General features: G+C 34.4%; 1 protein-coding gene across 1 annotated transcript in view; it reads left to right on the top strand.

Annotated features, from left to right (window-relative positions):
- Window positions 1-20074, top strand: part of LOC120604618 (protein unc-13 homolog C) — a 348907-nt gene that overhangs the window by 136400 nt on the left and 192433 nt on the right. The window contains exons 11-13 of the mRNA XM_039865545.1: window positions 7517-7585; window positions 9229-9318; window positions 15169-15297. Of these exons, the coding sequence (XP_039721479.1) occupies window positions 7517-7585; window positions 9229-9318; window positions 15169-15297 (288 nt within the window). The remainder of the gene's footprint in view (window positions 1-7516; window positions 7586-9228; window positions 9319-15168; window positions 15298-20074) is intronic.

Here is a 20074-nt window from a genome sequence, read left to right as displayed (position 1 = left end):
AACTATGAAAAAAGAATAAAAGTTGGTGAAGAAATAGAGTATTCAGTTAAGGAATTGAAGGGGAAAACAGAGTTTGGTCAAGAGTGAGAAGGTTTTGTCGTGAAAACAGATTTTATTTTCATTGTTGGGTAGAGTAGACATTTTTTATTATTTAATAGGATAAATTTAAACGTGTTTATAAATCGTTAGGAAAGAAATTACTTGCAAGAGTGAAGCTGCACACTTATCAGATGGAGAATAAGTGATGCAGTAACATCCCAGAGGAGAAAGAAGGAAGTGCAGTGGAGAAGACAGAAGGACACACATTCTTTGGAATAAGAAAGGACAAGTTCTATTTTGAAATTTGAGGAGACAGTGTAGGAGTCCTTGCACAAAATGCTAAGCTTTTGATATGGAAATGAAAAATCGGGGAAGTCTATACCCTATTTCCCTAATCTTTTCTATGGTTGTCTACAAGGATAAGAAATGCTTATCTGCAAGGCAAGGGCTATGATATAGATGCAGGAGCTGAAGGAGTTAGGTAAAGGTTTGGATAAGCTACTGAAGGGAATAGAAAGAGGAATGCTTCACTACCATGGAAGAGGAATTCCTAGTAAAGCTGAAGGTCTCATTTGATACCGGGAAGCATAAATTTATTGCCACAACAATTCATGTGGATGTGAAATTTTCTCAGAATTTCTCAGCGTTCTGATACTGATATAGTAACAGATCTAGCAGATGGTTGGATTGACTCTAGGTTGAAATTTTGCAGAAAAAGCAATGAAAAGGTAAAGGAGTTAGTATATAGATTATCACATCAAGAGAAAAGTTGAAGTGATTCACCATGGGGTCTGGTGATAAGTGACACCATGACAGAGAGAGAAAGAGAAGAACAAAAGATTTTGTTAGGAACATTATATTTTATAAGATTTTAAAGAGGAAGTCTAAAGTCTAAGACGTAGTTCTGGGAGTAGATTGTTGAAAATTGAGCATAGAACAGTGGTGTATGTATTAGAGCTGCTTTATACCTGCTCACAACGAGTGATTACCAAATTTTCAGAAATATTGCAAACTGGTTGTTGAACAAAGTCATCCTTGAGACTGGAAATATGGAGAGTACTCACATCATGGAAATTGACAAATGCTAAATATCAAGGGTTTCTTCTTTTGGAGAGATGATTTAGCAGCACACCATTGAGTGTGAAGTTGTTTGGAGTCAAGAAGATCAAAGAACTTTATTGGATAGAACATCTCCATGGGTGTTGAAAACACCATGGGTAGATCAAGGGTTGGAAAGGAAGAAAACTCCATGAAGTGGGGGTCGATATTTCAACTTCAGTAAAAAGTCTTTAGGAAATGTATTTAGTGAGTTATCTTAAGACAAAAAGAGCAAGTACATTATTAGTAAACGTGATGTTTATCTAGCTCAATATTTTTTTTTTTCTTGAGCACATACACCCTCTTTGACACAGGCAGTACAGGCAAAAACAAACACACAAATAAACATTTTTTTGGCTTTACAAATGGCTTTTTTTTGTTCACTTATTCAAATGCATGTATGTGACACCTCATGTAAGGCACTATAGCAGGTAGTGGAGGCACTAAAAGATGTTGACCTCTACTGTCAGGGGCTTATACTCTAATGGGGTAATCATATAACTATGCATAATAATAACCACAGATCTCTCTCAAATTAAGTGCAAAGGAATTTATACTTATATATTTGCTTTGAGACTGAAGAAAACCTAGTTATTGATTCTAGGACTTCAGGGGCTCAAGGAAGCTTGACAAAAGGAACAGAGCTTTTACGGATGAGTAATATTTTTCGAAGTCTAAGAAGTAGTAGAAAAACTGCCTTAGGCCTGGGAAGACATGTGAGTAAAGACTAGGGAAGTAAAGATGCAAAATAAATTTAAAGAAGTTTGTATAAGGTAGTCTGCCTACTGAATATGGCAGAATCAAAGAAACAAGTATAAGAGGAAGCTGTGTTATTGGGTTAACATTAATTTTTGAGAGTCTTTAACGCCCACTAAGATGTCTGGACTTCATTCTTGAGGAATAGAGTATAATTTGATAGAATTTTCGATTTAGAAAGATCATTCTGTAAGAGAAATATTATAGAAGAGAGAGAGAGTTTGTTTATCAGACAGAGTTCATTTGTAGTAATAGAACCCATCCAGGCAGCTTTAAGTAGAAAGGGATTTGGCACAGGGAATTAGATGCTTACAGTATTACCTGAAGGACTGGAAAAGGATCCTTCTGTAATAATTCCTAAAATATCACAGTGAAACTTATTTGCAAGGGAAGCTATGAGCTTTCTTACTGTCAGGAAGATGAAAAATCAGAAGGCTGCTTCTACTGCCAATGCAACTGTCTTTTTAAAAACCACAAAGCTAGTGATCAGAGACTGAGAAGCAAATGTCTCCAGGACTTAGCAGCAAAAGTAAAATCAAGAAGAAAGAAATGGGACTCCTTGTCATGGCTACTTTCCAAAGGTAGCAGCGCACACATATATCTAATAGGCATAAACTAAGATAATTGCAGAAACCTATCTGCAAAAGAGTTTGAGAAATAGGGTAGTTTTCTAGCCTCAAAACTACAGGAAGCCACACTGAAGAAAGGAGGAATGAGTAACCCAGTTCTTGGTATTGAACACAGGAGGACTAGGTGGAAATTTAGTAAGAAGGCTGATACACTAGCCCTGGCAAGACAAAGTGATGCTACATCTGGACAGTAATTTAGAGAAAATGAAGTGTGACAAAGGAGAGAATGAATGTGAGAAACATTTTGGAAGAGATTGTTTCTTTATGACTTGCCAAGTAATTAGTTCTGGAAGAGGGGGATCTAGTTTTCGTGCTGCCTAAACCTTGTACAATTTTATGAGACTGTTTTTAATAAGAAGAATACAAAATTGTCAATTAAAAATTTGATGTAAAATTAATATTTCTAATAAAAATAAATCACAAGGGATTATAAATTATTATAATAAGGCAAACTCCACAAACATTATGAATTCCTGAAAAACATAATATTTTTATTTGTTGACTGCCTGACACACCTCAATAAAGAGTTTTTTCTGTAGTTTTTGGGTATAGATGCTGGATTGCTTTTTCATATGACAAAAACTCTCAAATATCATTTTTATTGGAAAAAAAGATAATTCACTTTTTCCTAGCAGAACTGACCAAACTTTTTAAATCGATACTTTAGAAAAGTTTCTTTTACTTTTATAATTCATTGGTAATGCCACATACATTTTAATGCCTTTCATCAAATTTGGGAAAATATTTATTATGAGTTTTTCATGTGTGGTGTCAAAGCAAAAATTGCACTCAGCAAAGTTAAACAGTCAAGGAAGATTCTGTTTAAGGCCATTGCCCTAGGGAGAGAGCTCACTCTGAGCTCTACTCCACTGAAACAAGAGATAGAATTTTTACCGTCTAGAATAAGCTAGAGGAAAAGTACCTGAAGATATTAGGAGAAATGTCGATCAATGGGATGTGTCCAGTATGTTGAACTGAGTTTGCCAGTGTGTTTTTTTCTGAGAGTAGGGCATCTGTATTCACTAATTGACACCCATGGAAGTTAGTCTTCTATCCTCCCACAGAGGTTGAGAGATTGAGGAGCTATCTCTCTGGTGAATACATTTCAAAGCGGTGGCTCCCAGGTGCTTAGGAAGACATTTCTGGGTTGTAAAACTGGCAAGAGGCTTTAAAAAAATTTACATTTTAAAGAGGCAGAGAAAGAATTCACAAGGATAAATTTTCTAAAGAACATGCTCTAAAAATGAAAGGAGGTCAGGACCTAGAGTCAGGAAGAATGACTAAGGTCTAGTCAAACTGAGGGAAACAGGAAGCTCTCTGGGTCAGTGAAAGATAGCATCTCAGTGCTTTTTTAGTTTGCCTATAAAATGACTCTTTAAATACTCTTTGAATTAATAACATTTATTAATTTGTTTGTCATTAATAGAATCATTACATGGCATTGTATAGTTTTATGGTATCTCTGTTGGTATCAGCATTAATTGCAAATCAATAAGAAATAAATTACCAACATGTTCATATGATAAATGTTAATCATCAAAAATGATCAAAATAGTCTATGCATTACTTCTATTTGAAATGTTTCTGTTATTCAATGACTGCTTTTGGTATGCTTTAGAAAAGAAGATTTTACAATTCGCTAGTCCAGGTCAGAATAATTTCTATCCTATTTTTGCAAATGCTACAAAAACCTAAGATCAGGTAAACATGAATAGGGCTCACCCTCCCAGGAAAACTTAAGCAAGTGACAGTCCCCAAATCTTAAGCATCATTACCTTCAGGTTTAAATTTACCCCTGCTGTTGGAGTAATACTCAGAAAGGAATGGAAGAGAGAAGCTGAGGAAGGTGCAGAGGTTTTTATACCCCTTCCTTATAAGAGTTTTCCCTTTCACAGTTCCCAGCATCCTAGAGAGACTAAGAGTGTACTTGTAAAGTAGCAACTGCCTCCCCTTCTCAAAATCTCCCCTCTGCTCATGGGCCAAAACTGGCCCACCAACTGGTTTTATATGGCCCATGAGCTAAAAATGATTTGTACATTTTAAAATTATTTTTTAAAAATATCAAAGGAAGACTTATTTTGTGGCACATAAAAATTATATGAAATTCAGATTTCAGTGTCTAGAAACAAAATTTTATTGGAAAACAAGCAGACCCATTTGTTTATATATTGTTCTGGGAGGTGTGCTACAACGCAGAGTTTAATAGTTGTCACAAGGACCACAAAGCTGAAAATATTTACTGTCTGGCTCTTTACAATTTGTTGACCCCTGGCCTAGCATTATCCTTGTCAACTAAATATGTTTAAATTTTTAAAAACCAATAATACTTAGTATTATTGTTATTGATTTGGCCACTACCAAATACCAGACATGTGTCCTCCTTACCCAATGCGGAGAACGGAATAATGCGGCACGTTCTGATACTGGGCATGACCCTCAGGGGAGCCATTCTTTAATCACCATTTCTTTTATTCCTCAAATCACACCATGCAGGCGGTGGGCCTCCCCTGCTCTTGCAAAGGCAATCTCACTCTAGTTAAATAGAAATATGAAAGATAAAATTAAATTCCAAGCTATCCTGCTGTTTAAAGGATCACTATGAAAATTCAATCAGCAGTACACTTTTAATTTCACATCATCTGATATTGTCTGAGATTTTGTGACAACGAACATGGCAGTTTTCTCCACAGTTTCTTATTTTCCTTGAATGTAAATTTTCCAGCTAGTTACGGAAGACCTAGGTAGGAAGGCCAAATCTGTGATCTGTATCAGTCAGAATTCTCTTCGTCTGCATGAAACAGATACTCAATTAAACAAACTTAAGATTTTTTTCCCCCATGTAACCTAAGTTCAGAGGTAATAAAAAAATTCAAAGCCAGTGTCACTGCTCAGAATTGTAATTTTTTGAAAGGGTGGGTGGACATGGCGAGAGTGAGATATGGGACTGTTTCTAGCTTCTTGCTCCAACATTCTTACCATTTGTTTAGCTTTTCATCTCATAGCCACAGGGTGACTGTTTTACCTCCTATTATCTAGGCTGAGTTTAAGATGGGAAAAGGAGAGAAACACAAAGGGCAAATGTAAAAAAAAAAAAAAAAAGCCAACAACAACAACAAAAACCTGACACAAAATTATGTATCATTCTAATACAACAAACACTGCCTGGCAAGCACTCTTTTAGAATCTTTTCAAATAATCATTCATTGATAATATGCCAGCTGAGTCCATTCTCTTTAATAAGCTGTATTCATCTCATGGGCCTACACCATGCTACTTGGCCATTCCTGGAAGAAAAGAGTTCTGGGAAGGGAGAAATTTCTTAATGGATACATTTGACTCATGAAGTTCTAATAGTAAGGAAGAGTGGAAGAGTGGATATTGGACAACCAGAATAGCTGGTCTCAGTGTACATAACAGAGCCAGTGATTTGAGCCATAGCATGGTCGACTAGGGTCACGTCAGCTGTCTTAATAATTTGTACCAATCACAGAGGTCAGATAAAGAGGTCAGAGGTATGACGTGAACACATTCACTTTTACGATGATTGCAAGATTAACTTTACTGTGGCCTAAACTCATGGTTGTAGTAGCTCTTTTATTTTTCTATTTTTATTGAGAGCTACTGACCCACATGGATAGGGGATAGGTGGGCAATAAAGCACAGTATAGGTCACCTGCCTCCTGGTAAGGTATAATGGAGAATGGGAAAGAAAAATCTAAGACCTGATGGGGGCAGTTTATTCAGATAATTAAATTTTTATTCATCTCAATAAAAATACAGCTCATCTGTATTTTTCAGTAGTTTTACTAGAGAATCTTACCTGCCTAACAAGTGGCAAGCTTCTGGAAGACAAGGTTCATTTCTGAAGCTCCTTTATTGCTTCCATAAGGGTTAACACAGAGGCTGTACTCAAACTTTGTTCACTGATGTATAAACCTGATGGGGGCAGTTTATTCAGATAATTAAATTTTCAACTTAGGAACAATTCATCAACTCCATTTAATACTCAGCTCACTTAATCGAGATCAGCAGCTCCAAGGGATAAGAGCTATATACTCCATAAATCCAATACCTTATATGTGAAACCATTAGAAAAAAGTTGTAGTTTTGCCAGTACCTTCCAAAGTACAATCTGATATTTATAGAATATTAATATAGGCAGAGACTTTTACTACCATTTACTCCTACCTCCTACTTTCTTTCATTTTTGACTGGAAATCTGAGACTCAGAATGGTGAAACTGTCTACCTATATCATCTGTACATGTGACTTTGATGCTTTTACCTTACCTAATTTATTTAATCCATACAATTTTGTCCTTATTTTTATTAGTAAAAGTTCTTATTCTTATCATCTTTAAATCATTCTATAAAGAGATCAGTCCAACACCGATATAGGATCAGGAGGGAAGCATCAGTATTTTTGGTCTGCTAATTTTATACATTTTTTTTTTTTTTAGCACTTAGTCATAAATGTTTAAAGGCAATTGATCCTTTCAGATTATGAAGTCTATACTTGTTGCCAAAAGGAAAATGCTTTTTGAAATTGTTTTTGAAAAAACAACAGCTGTTCTCACATCCATAGGTGGGAGAAGTATAAAAACTATCATTTATTTCTGGGGTGGTGGGGTGTTTGTATGGGGTTAGAATGAGAGGTAAGTTATATTTTCTCTTTCTGAGTCATATTGCTGTGAATCAGTACAGTGGCAATTCAGTTGTCTGGACTCTTTCTACAAAACATAATTCTCTGGATACTTTCTCATTCATCACAGAGAAGCAGTGTGACTTATTGGAAAGAGTGCGAATTTGATGTCGAAGAGGACTGAGTTCAAATTACTGCTATGTCACACTAGCTTTATGATCTTGGACAAGTCATTGATATATTTGAATCTTCCTTTCTATAAAATGGGGACAATAACTTATAAAATTTTGTAAAGATTACATTTAGAATGACCATTTATTTACATTCACCAATTTTGCATTTTCTTTGTACAGAGAGAAAAATTTATAAAACTACTGGACCAGTTGCACAACTCTTTAAGGATTGACCTGTCAAAGTATAGGGTATGTGCAAAATTATTTGCCTGAATATTGTAAAATATTGTGTTTGGCTCAGATTTCTTGTCATAGTATAAAAAATTATTCACTATGTAATAGAAAAGTAAAAATCCTGATTACAGGATATTGAGTCCTACTTAGTGTCTGCTTGTTACTTAGGGTCACTACAAGGGTCCCCTAAGTAAGCAAGCAGATGTCCCTTGTTTACGTACCTTGCCACACATAAGCCTACAACAGTACTGTGTGTATGTGTATATGTGTGTAGCTTAATTTTTATAATTATTTTAATAACCATTAGGTTGAGTGGCCCTCAGCTAATTTATGAAGTAGACATGTGGCCCAGTCCTAATCTTGAAAGCTCATCCTTCGTAACTGAGATATCCTGATATTTCCACAGCTTTTGAGATTCCTACTTGGATTTACTGCTTAACACACTCATTCTAGATCAGTAGAATGTGCTTTCTTGAAGCTGTCCACCGAGAGTTCATTGTCAGCAATTCTGTACTTCACCTCCAGGTGAAACATACACAAATGCACGCACACACAAATATTCACACGTGTGTGTAAGTGTAAATACACACACATAATTTTAGTCATAAAATAGTTACAAAAAATTAGGTACAAATTGAAATTACAAACAAAATTATAGCAATAACTATTGTATTCTTTAACAGTTTATCCTGAACATCTTTTTATATCTGCACGTAGATATTTCTCCTGTATTCATTTTTTTAGTGTCTTATTGATGGATATCTTAATTGCATGTTTCTGGAAATTATAATACCAACTTTTGTCAAACTCATCTTTCATATTGGAACTGAAGCCAACACTACGAGAAGAGAACCGCTATGCCATCCAATGAAAGAGTTACTGGAAGGCAAGAAGGGCCTTGAGTTTACCTCATTTGCTGTCATTTAGACACTCAACTCTGCTCTAACTCATGAATAGCTAAAAGTTACCTGTGGTTTCCCCAGTAGCTCTTTAAAAAGCCAATCCAAAAGCATGTTAATATGAGAAATTTCCCAATGTTAAAATTGTTTCTTAGACCAACAGTTTCATAATTATACCTTTTCCTTTTTTTCCAAAATTCAAAACATCTGCATTTTCATATGACATTTGTCACCAAATCTCATTAACAGAAACCTTTTGTCGAAATCCACAGTACTTCAGAGAGATACTATGCAATGCAGTCTAATTTTTTAACTTTAAAAAGTGTATTTTGGATTCAAAGTAAATGTAGCACATATAAAACTTCTCAAAGTGTTTTTGAAAAAAATTACCCATCTTGAGAAAACTATAAACAATATTTTCAAATATATGCTGTCTTCCTCTCTTTTAGTGGCAAAACCATTTTATGAACAAAGATGAATAACCTAATAACATTGCCTTAATAACATTGTTTTGTATATTTTTATTGCATTGTGGAAATAGAATATAGCTTTCTAAGACTAAGAAGAGCGTGTTTCCAAATTGTTTACTTTCTGTACTGTTTTATGATAAAAATATAGTAAGAATACCATAGAGATATTTTTTTAATTTTTATACAGTTTACTTCTCATTTTCTTTCACATAAAGCTAGTTTTAGTTTATTTTTTCACTGGAGACTTAATGCTGATAATTTACCCATTTTCTGTTTCCTAATTACGCAGGAAAACTTTCCTGCCAGCAATGCTGAAAGACTGCAAGACCTGAAATCAACTGTTGATCTGCTAACAAGTATCACCTTTTTTAGGATGAAGGTACTTTATTTTATTTCTGTCATTGTCTTGGTGTGACATAACACATTTCTTTCCTGGTAAAGTGTAGTTTTACGCTTCTTTTTTTTTTATTTTTATGGAAGGGTAAATGACTTACAATATTACATTAGTTTCAGATATACAGCATAGTGATTCGATATTAATATACATTACAAAGGAATCATCATGATAAGTCCAGTTTCCTTCTGTCACCCTACAGTTATTATAGTATTATTGATTATATTCTCTATACCAGGGGATCCCGACCCCTGGGCTGCAGACTGGTACCAGTCTGTGGCCTATTGGGAATCATGCTGCACAGCAGGAGGTGAGCAGCTGGCAAGAGAGTGAAGCTACCTCTGTATTTTCAGCCGCTCCCCAGTGCTAGCATCACCGCCTCAGCTCCACCTCAGATCATCAGGCATTAGATTCTCATAGGAGCACTGGTCCTGGGTGCCACAAAGTTTGGGGACCACTGCTCTACACTGTTCATTACACACCGCCCCATGACTTATTTATCTTAAAATTGGAAGTTTACCTTCCTTCATCCCCTTTACCCATTTTACCCATTCCCTTACCCCTGTTCTTCTGGCAACCACCAGTTTGTTCTCTGTATCTATGAGTCTATTTCTGTTTTGTTTTGATAGTTCATTTTATTTGTTCTTTAGACTTCACATAAGAGCAATTATATGGTATTTGTCTTTCTCTGTCTGACTTAGTTCACTTCGCATAATACCCTCTAGGTCCATCTATATTGTTGCAAATGGAAAGATTTCATTCTTTTTTTATGGCTGAGTAATATTCCTCCCTCCCTACCTTCCTCCTTCCCTGCTGCCTCCCACCCTCTCTTTCTCTTTCTCTCACTCTCACTCTCTCTCTCTGTGACATTTTCTTCATTTATCAGTGGACACATAGGTTTCTTCCATATCTTGGCTATTGTAAATGATGCTGCAACAAACACTGGAGTGTATATATCTTTTTGAATTGGTGTTTTTGTTTTCCTCAGATGAATATCCAGAAGTGAGATCACTGAGTCATATGGTAGTTTTATTTTAATTTTTGAGGAACATTGATACTGTTTTCCATGATGGCTAAGCCTGTTTACATTCCCACCAACAGAGTACAAGTGTTCTTTCTTACACCAACATTTTTTTTTTTTGGCTTTTTGATAATACCCATTATAACAGATGTGGAGGGATATCTCATTGTGGTTTTGATTTGCATGTCCCGGATGATTAGTGACGTTGAGCATCTTTTCATGTGCCTGTTAGCCATCTATATGTCTTCATTGGTAAAAAGTCTATTTAGGTCCTCTATCCATTTTTTAATTGGATTATTTATTTTTGTATTTAGTTATGAATTTTTATATAGTTTGGATATTATCCCTTTATTAGATAAATCATTTGCCAATATCTTCTCCCATTTGGCAGGTTGCCTTTTCGTTTGGTTGATGGTTTCCTTTGCTATACAAAAGCTTTTTAGGCTTCACCTTTCTCTCGAACAGTACTGTTCAACTTTATCAATTAAGCTTAGTGCCTTCGCCTAAATTAAATGAATCTTCCTATATATGGTGTGTTGAAAAAGAATTATCCTAGAAACAAAATATTCTGATACATTTGGCTCAAATTTAGTTTTAAATTAAATCCATCTTAAAGCTCTCAAGTAAGTGGACATGGTACTTAAAAAAAAAAAAAGTAGTTAACAATGTTAAATGGAAATGGAGTTTACTTCTCATTTCAGTTTTAACTCAGATATCTTGCTGTCTTTTTCCTCACAGGAGAGTAGCTAATTCTTAAATTTACCCCAGTTGTGGCCACTTCTGTTTTTAGTGCTGGCAATGTCTACATAAGACTATATTTGATGGCTTAATTCATTAACATTTTTAACTATTATCTACCAAACTATGCAGGCATTTCTTTTTAGGTGTATCTCCTCTTCTTTAATAGCAAGTTCTCTGCAATCATAGTTTGGCTAGCAGGACAGTTCGTGTAAAGTTTTCCTAAAACTACTGGGCAGGCTATGGACTAAATATTTTTGCTCCTGGAAAGAGTTTTATGATGTTCATTTAGAAATAATATTTTCTTTTAATTTTTTTCATGATTGTTTACACTAGAAGCACTAAAAATGGTACTTTATAACATGAGAGGAAACAAAATTATACTATGCCAACAATCATTTAGATTCTTTAAAGTTCAATTAAAACTTATTTGGTTTAAAATCACAATTAAATTGAGTGACTGGAATAAATAGAATTTATGTCAATTTTGTTCTACCGGCAGTAGCTCTTGGAACTGTGTGTGGAAAATGATAGTGAGACCCAGTCCAGATTCAGTGGAAAAGTTTACAAGCTGACAAATGATTCCTGCCATTGTTCCTGAGAGGGTGGAGAAATGGGAGTGAGGCTAGATAGCTTAGCCTAAGTGTCATATATCTAATTTACAATTCCTTAGTCACCAGCCTTGCAGTGTTTAGAAAATAAAATCTCCTCAAACTTGCAACTCCTCCTCCCCCATCCTGAGTACCAGCTGATGACCTTGTTTTCTATTTCACTGAAAAAACAAGAGCAAAGATAGAGAGCTTCCTTAAGCTCCAACCCCAAGCTCCCACCACCCACTCCATCTACCTACTTACCTGTATCTGTGTCCATATACTCTTCCTTCTTTTTATTACTATTGATTCTGTTCTAGAAAAGGTTATCTCTAGAAAAGGCCATCTTTTCCACTTGTACAATTGATTTTATCCTTCCTTGAGTACTAAAACATAGGTTCAGCAATCCTCTTCACTTGCCTGAATTATCAAATTTTCCTTCTCTACTGGACATTCTCCATCAAGAAACAAGCTATTAATCTTCCAATCTTAAAAATGTTTATTGACTCTACCTTCTTCTACAGCTGCTGTCCTAATTCCTCTTTACTTTTAACACCAAAACTCCTCAAAAGTCCTCTTTACATTTTCTTTTCAATTTCTTTACTCCCATTAGGTTTTGAACAAATTTCCTCTTACTGTTTTTTTTTTTTTTTTTTTTACTACAGACAAATTCACTTTTCGTTATACAGATCTGCTAATTTTGACTACAGTCAACACACAGAACAGTTTCGTAAGCCTCTAGAATTCCCTTGTGCTGCTCCTTTACTGTCAACGCCTCTTCCATTCCCTGGCAACCACTAGTCTGTTGTTGTCTACTATAGTTTTACCTTTTCCAGAAGAACATCATGTAAATTAAATAATATGCCATGTAACATAACACCTTGGCTCTTCGTCCATCTTGTTGAGTATGCTGACAATTTATTCCTTTTAATATTGTGTATGTACTATGGGCATTTGCATTGTTTCCAGTTTGGAGCTATAACAAAACTGTTAAAAATATTCACATATATGTATTTTTTAGTGTAGTTTTCACTTTCCTAGGGTAAATACCTAAGAGTGAGGTTCTTGGGTCATTTGGTAAGCATACATTTTACTTTGCAAGAAATGCCAAATTGTTTTTTCAAAAGAGTTGTATAATTTTGCATCCTCAGCAGCAACATATGAAAATTCCAATTCCAGTTGCTCTGCACCTTTTAGTGAGACTCTTGGCATTTTCCATGCTTTTAATTAATTTTTTAGCCATTCTAAAATATCATATTGTGATCTTAATTTTCTTTATTAATTAATATTGCTGATTATTTTTTCTAGATTTGATTTGCCATCTGAGTTTCTTTTATGAACAATCTGTTGAAATATTTTACCCAATTTTCATTAGGTTGTTTTCTTATTGTTGAGTATTAAGAATTCATTATAAATCCGGATACAAGTCTTTTGTCGGGCACTTTATTTGCTAATATTTTCTCCATGTCTGTTCTTTGTCTTTTCATTCTCTAACAGTATCTTTTATACAGCAAATGTTTTTAATTTTGTTGAAGCCTACTTTATCAATTTTTTCTAATTATGGATAGTCCTTCTGGTGAAAGCAAGTTCACAAAAAGATTTTCCTGTGTTTCCTCTAAAAGTTTTATTTTACCTTTTTATATTTAGTCCAGTGTTCCATTTTGAGAGTTTTTTTTTAAATAAGCTGTGAAAAATGAGTCAAGGATTTTTTTTTTGCATATGCATGTTTAATAGTTCTAACACTATTTATTGAAAAAAATTATCTTTTATCCATTGAATTGCATTTACATCATTGTAAAAAAAAAAATCAGCCATATTTAGCTCTATTTCTGAACTCTATACTGTTCGATTGTATAAACTTTCACCATTACCATACTGTCTTTATTACTGCAGCCTTATGGCAAATTGAAAAATTAGATAGTATGAGTCTTCCACCTTTTTTCTTTTTCAGAATTGTTTAGATGATGTTAGTTCTTGTTGGAATTTTGATTGGAATTGCATTAAATATACAGATCAATCTGGAGAGACTGAAATTTTAACAGTATTAGATTTGCAAATTTGCCCTTATTTTTTGATAAAGTCTAATCAGACTTTTACCCCATCACTTCACAAAAATGATCTTGTCAAAATCACCGACCATTATTTTGCTAAATCTAGTGGTCAATTATCAGTCCTCATTCTACAATGTTCAGTATCACTTAATGTATTTCATCAATTTTTCCTCCAGGAAATTCTTTCTTCTCTAGATTTCCAGGACACCCCTCTTGCTTAGTTTTCCTCCTATCTCACTGGCTGCTTTTTTCCAGTTTTCACTGATTTTTTATGGTCTTCACTGCTTTGTTCTTTCTCAATTGCCTGATGTCATAGGGCTGGAATTACCCAGGTTTATTCCTTGGACCTATTCTCTTTTCTAACCATGCTCATCTAGTCTTGTTTCTTTAAAATTCTTCTCTAAGCTAATAGTTTCCAAATTTATCTCTCTAGCCCAAACATCTCCATTACTCCAGACTTATTTACCCAGATTTCTACTTGAAATCTACTTTTATGCATAACAATCTTCTCAACCTTAACTTGTCCAAAACTGAGCTTGTGCTCTCTCAAGCACAGCCTTGCTGACCTAAGTTTTGGCCAACTCTACTGTACAAGTAACTCAAGCTAAAACCTTGGAGTCCTGATTCCTTTCTCACACACACACCAATCATAGTCGGTCAGCAAATCCTGTTAGCTCTTCCTTTCAAAATCGTCATAATATGGTTTCTTATAACAGCTCCTAGGTTACCACTATAGTCTAAGCATTGTCTTTTCTTGACTGGATTATGGCGCTATTCTCATTATTGGTCTTTTCATTTTTTCCATAGCCCACCTTAAGGCAGCATAAGAGAGATTTTTAAAAGATAAGGTCTTTTTGCTCTTCAGCTCAGTTTGATTTCTGCCCACCATGCTCAAAGCTAAGGTTCTTACAATAGCATATATGAAATTTTTCCATCTGGCCCATCCTCCTACTTCTCTGAGTTCATATACTATTGCCATCTTCTGTGTTAATTCTCTTCCACTACCTGCTATCCCCTCTTCTCTGTTTTATTTTTGTTTTCAACATATATCATCATATAATATATTTGATTTATTATCTACTAGAAGTTAGATCCATAAGGAAATAGATTTCTGTTGTTCATTGCAGTATCATCATTGTCTGATATATAATAGGTGATAAATATTTGTTGAATGACTGGAATAAATGAATGAATGAATGATATGATAGGTCACTTTAAGTTTTTCTGTTCGAGTATTTACAACTATGATCATTTTCACTGAGTTGTCATAACAGAAACTTAAAGTGGATATTTACACATTTAAAACATTTCTAAGACCACATTTTTCCTGAACATAGAAAAATCAACTAAAAGCATTTATTGAGTATTGTTTGACTTGTTTACACTGGATTACAATGTTCTACTTTTGAATTTAAGAAAATAATTTGTCCATCAGGTTCTGGAACTACAAAGCCCACCAAAGGCCAGCATGGTGGTAAAGGACTGTGTCAGAGCTTGCCTGGATTCTACGTACAAGTATATTTTTGACAATTGCCATGAACTCTATTCCCAGCTAATAGACCCGGTAAGAAGAGATATGTGTCCACTTTGTTTTCTAATGTCCGTTTCCATAGATTTAAAATGACAATAAATGGGAAAATATGTTCATTTAATTTCACGTTAACTGTTGGCTTTGAGAATTTTCAAATGTTTTCTTTACATTTGAACATCACTTTTATATACATAAAATATTTCACTCCTTACAATAACTTTTTGTAGTAAAGGTGTAAGTAACTTTATTATTTTTCAAGTTTTTCAGGTATGGAGTCAGTTTTAGAAGAATAAAGTGATTTATTCAAAGTCACACAGTGGTCAAGTGGCAGATTTGGGACTAGATTTAGGATTCTAACTCCTGCCCCTATTTTATACTGCTTACCTTATCATTTTACTTCATAAAAGTGGTAGTTGGAGAAATTTTTATAGAATAAGATGGTAAAATTGTCACATATAGCATATCAATTTATTAAGAAATATTTTGAAATATAAAAGAAAATACAGAAACTAAATCAAACATGCATATATTTACTACCTACATGACAGTGTTAACATTTAGCAATATTTGCTCTCCTTTTTATTGTTTAAAGGCATTAAATGTAATACATGAAATGGCATTTCGCTTTGCACTTTCAAGTTCTATTCCTCCCCCCCATCTTCCTCCTTCAGAGATGAACACTATTTTTTTTTTTTTGCGAGAACACTATTTTAATATAGGTATGTTTGAATATCTTTTCACATGTGCTCAGTGAACACTTCAGTTTTATTTTCTGCAAACTGCCTGTTAATCTTATGCTGAGTTTTCTCTTGGCTTGCTTATATTTTACTTATTAATTTGTGAAAAATCCTAAACTATATTATGAATATTAATCCTTTGTTGGTTCTGTGATTTCACATATTACTTCTCTCTTTATATTTGTCTTTCTACTTCATCGAAGTTTTCTAATGCATGCTCTGATTTATATATTGGTATTACTTCTATAAAACTGGTGTTTAGGGAAGGCTTCTTAAATGTATCTTTTGCCTATTTATTCTCTGAAGAATGCAGTTGCTCCTGTAGATATTGAAAACTGCAATTACTTATGGAACTTCCTAGTTACTTGAGTGAGGCAGATTCTAGAAAGCATATTTTGAATGAAGGCAAGTGGGATTCTTTTCAGTTGGGTTTCAAGTTAGGTTTCTTATGTCATTAAATCTTTCTGGAGTCACTGATTCCTTAGCCTAATAGGAAAAAAAAAATTAAAGCTGATGTCTGTCATTGTATAAACAAAACAATATATAACCACATACTTCATTCATAGTTTGTTTAGCTTGTAATTCGCGCTAGATGTGCTCTAGCTTAGAAACTTGGTTCTCTGAGATTTCTTAGAATTAAATTGTCTCTCACTACACTCTTCCATTAGGTGGATTTCTAATGGCTTCCCTTTATCTATTCTCTACTATCTATCTTCTTCCCACAGGTTCTTTCAATTCTACATTTTCAACATCATTTTCTTTATTTTATCTAAAAAATAAAATTGAAACCTTTATTATATCATACAAATTATCTATACATAATTTCATAAACAATCTTCCCAGACCTTAACAGCCTCAATTTCCTACTTCTTGCAACTCCAAACCCAGATCAGTCCCCTCTCATGGTCCCAAAAGTCTATTCCTTGAGTCGACCATCCTGTTTTATGTCCATGAATTTATGTAACCTGTCCTGTATACCTAAAACGTTCTTCTCTCATTCTCTGCCTTCATCAAAGTCCAACTTAAATATGAGCTCCTGTTTTGCTAATTCACACCCAGTGGATGAATCAAATCACCAAGGTAAAGTGGCATAACTTACTTAGTGTCTTTCTAATGTAATAATAATAATTAATAATAATAATAATAATTTGATTTCTATGAGATATAAGAATATGGGCAGTTCCCATAAAGCAAACATGACCCTAACAAAAAGTAAATAAATTGTTACATCACAATGAATGTAATGTAATTTAATATTTGCTGACTTGACTTTCCAAAAAAAAAATTTACATTATTTGACAACCAACTAGTTTTCTTTATGGGTAGATAGATCTATAGATTTTGTATGAAATTTTGTCAGTGTGGGGAATGTTTGGAGCTAAGCTTTAAATCTAAGAAAAAGGCTTTTTATAAATATTGTTATTGTTTGAAATTCTAAAGGAAGCGTCCATTGGATATGCATAATTTAGGAAACTAATATTTCCTAGAGCCCTTCTATAAGCATCCTGGAACAGTTTTAATGATTAAGGCTCACTTCCCTCAGTTGACTGCAACTCCATTCTCCTGGGAGCTCAAGTGAAGACCTTTTTTTCCTCACGCCATACATATTAACTGCCCTCAATTTCTGAGGGCACATATTATCACGTGAGTGGAGAGCCAAATAAGAGTTTACCCACGGGAAAGTAACACGAAAAACACAGTACCCCCAGTACTTAGACAGTGCCTGGATCATAGAAGATGTTCAAAAAAGCATTTGTTGAATGAATTGAATAGATGAATAAACCATTTTTTTCTCAAACAACACAATAAGAATATACAGATATATTTAGCGTGTCATAAACAAGACGGAAATAAGTGCTCTATCCTGTGGTAGACACTCAGTGCTTGCCTGAAGTTTCTTGCAGTTGTTCTGGGTCATGTTGCAGGGTCTTTGACAATGAGATATGGGAGGATTTGGCGAAAGCCACACCTAGTTCCAAACATTTAAAACATCCTGCAATATCTTCCAGCTCTCCCATTTCTGCTTCAGTAACCTGGAAGGACACACATTCCAGATGGTACCGCTACCAGATGGAGGAGGACTGTCCAGCTAGTTTGACTTTGGATATTTAAGAAATAATCCATCATTGCATTAACTCACTGAGATTCGGAGATTTATTTAATACCACAGCACAAATTGACTTATTTTGACTAATAGACCTTTAAATCCATTTCCAGCCTACCACCCAAACTATCTTTAAAATATATCCATGTTTATATGACTGTCTTAACTATATAATCTCCATTTATTCATGGGATTAAGTCCAAACTCTATGCCATTACTCAAAAGTCCTCCAACGTCTGAATTCTGACTATCTTTTCTTATTTCAACCAATTTCCACCTTACGTTCTATGATTCAGTGCACTACACTTCATGATGCCTTCGTCTGCATTGTCTTCAGCTGCCTAAAGTTGCTTCACTTCTCCAAACACTCTCATGGCTAACTCTAGCTCATCTGACCTTTTTTTCAGAAAGCCTTTAGGACCTCTCCTAGCTGAATTAAGTGTTCCTGCTCTCTGCACTTGTAATAACCTGATATGTCACTAATAGTGCACTTATGCCAAATTTGTTGGGCACATAATATAATGGTTGTTTGGCACATCTTCCCCAGTAGGCTGTGAATTTCATCTTTGTAGCCCCAGTGTTCAGCGTTGAGCCTGACATGGAGTAGGGTTGATAAAGTAATTAATAAAAAATGAATTTTGTAAAAACAGCATTATGTTTCTCAATTTCCTTCAACAGCTTTACTTCTAAGTCTATGGTCAAGAATATGATCAAAACATTTGAGTTCAAATTCCAGCTCTACTGCTAATTAGTTTTGTGGCCTTGGGTAAGCTACTTAGCCTCTTCATGTCTATTTTCTTTATTAGGACATATTTTAATATTTATACTTCTTCTGTTTTATCTGAGTTTTCTCTAGATTTAATGCCTGAAACCAAAAAATAAGAATTTCAAGGTTGTTAGACACATTACAATTCTGATTATTTAAATGTCGCGCATACATTCTCCAAAGACATTTTGAAGAGCCATATAAAAATAATGCTTGGAATAAAAATGGAAAATAGATTTAACAGAAAAGTCAAAGTAGTTGCAGTTAGAAGAACAAGATAGACGTGCGGTGTCTGGAGTCTGGCTTCACACTCACAGAGCTGCGTTTACCTTGCTTGACTCACCAGGCTCCTTGTTCTTCAGTTTAGCATAACTAAGAATTCAGACGTGGCAACGTGGACATACGTGATTGATTTCTTGTAAAAAGACATCTGAGAGATCAAACTATAACTAGCCCAATGCTCTAATTACATTTCTTTAATTAATAATGAGTTTAAGAATCATAAACTTACTAGCTTTTGAGTAACCATTTTTATTAATGGCCTGTTATTGCCTTGTGCCTATTTTTCAAAACAGAATCTTTGTCTTTTGTTGGTTAATATTCTGGTGTTTCTTAGTCCTTTGTCAGCTTACACGGCAAAGATTTTTCATAATCCATTGTCTTTATCTTTGCCATAGTGCACATTTATAAGAAATTCTCAATTTTCATGTAATCAAATTGATCAGCTTTTCTATTTAAAATTTATACTTTGGAGTTTTAAAAAGTCTTTTTTACTCATCCCACAAATACAGAGACTCTTTATGTAGACTTAGTGAAATAAATGTTTTCTAGCTTGGTAATAATCACTGTTAAGACCATCCAACTAATTTCCCTTGGTGGTGGTGTTTCATGTTCCTAACGTAACCTTCAGACTACAGATTTTCTTTTCATATAGATATTCTTTCAGGAAAGAATAAGCCAAAACATTTCAAATCTAAATTTTTATTTATTTTTTATTTTTTTTTATTTTAAAGAAACTATCATTTGTTCCCTGAGGTATCCTCAGAACCTACACTAGTGCCTGGCATATAATAGAGTCAACTTGTCTGTCTATCTGTCTGTCTTCCTGTCTTTCTGTCTTCCTTCCTTCCTTCCTTCTTTCCTTCCTTCTTTTCTTCTTTCTACCCATCCATTCATCCATTTATCCATCCATCCATCTATCCT

Source organism: Pteropus medius, unplaced genomic scaffold, assembly GCF_902729225.1.
Source record: "Pteropus medius unplaced genomic scaffold, Ma_sr-lr_union100, whole genome shotgun sequence".
NCBI lineage: Eukaryota > Metazoa > Chordata > Mammalia > Chiroptera > Pteropodidae > Pteropus > Pteropus medius.
Note: the sequence above shows the minus strand (reverse complement) of the source record. Positions and strands in the feature narration are given on the sequence as shown.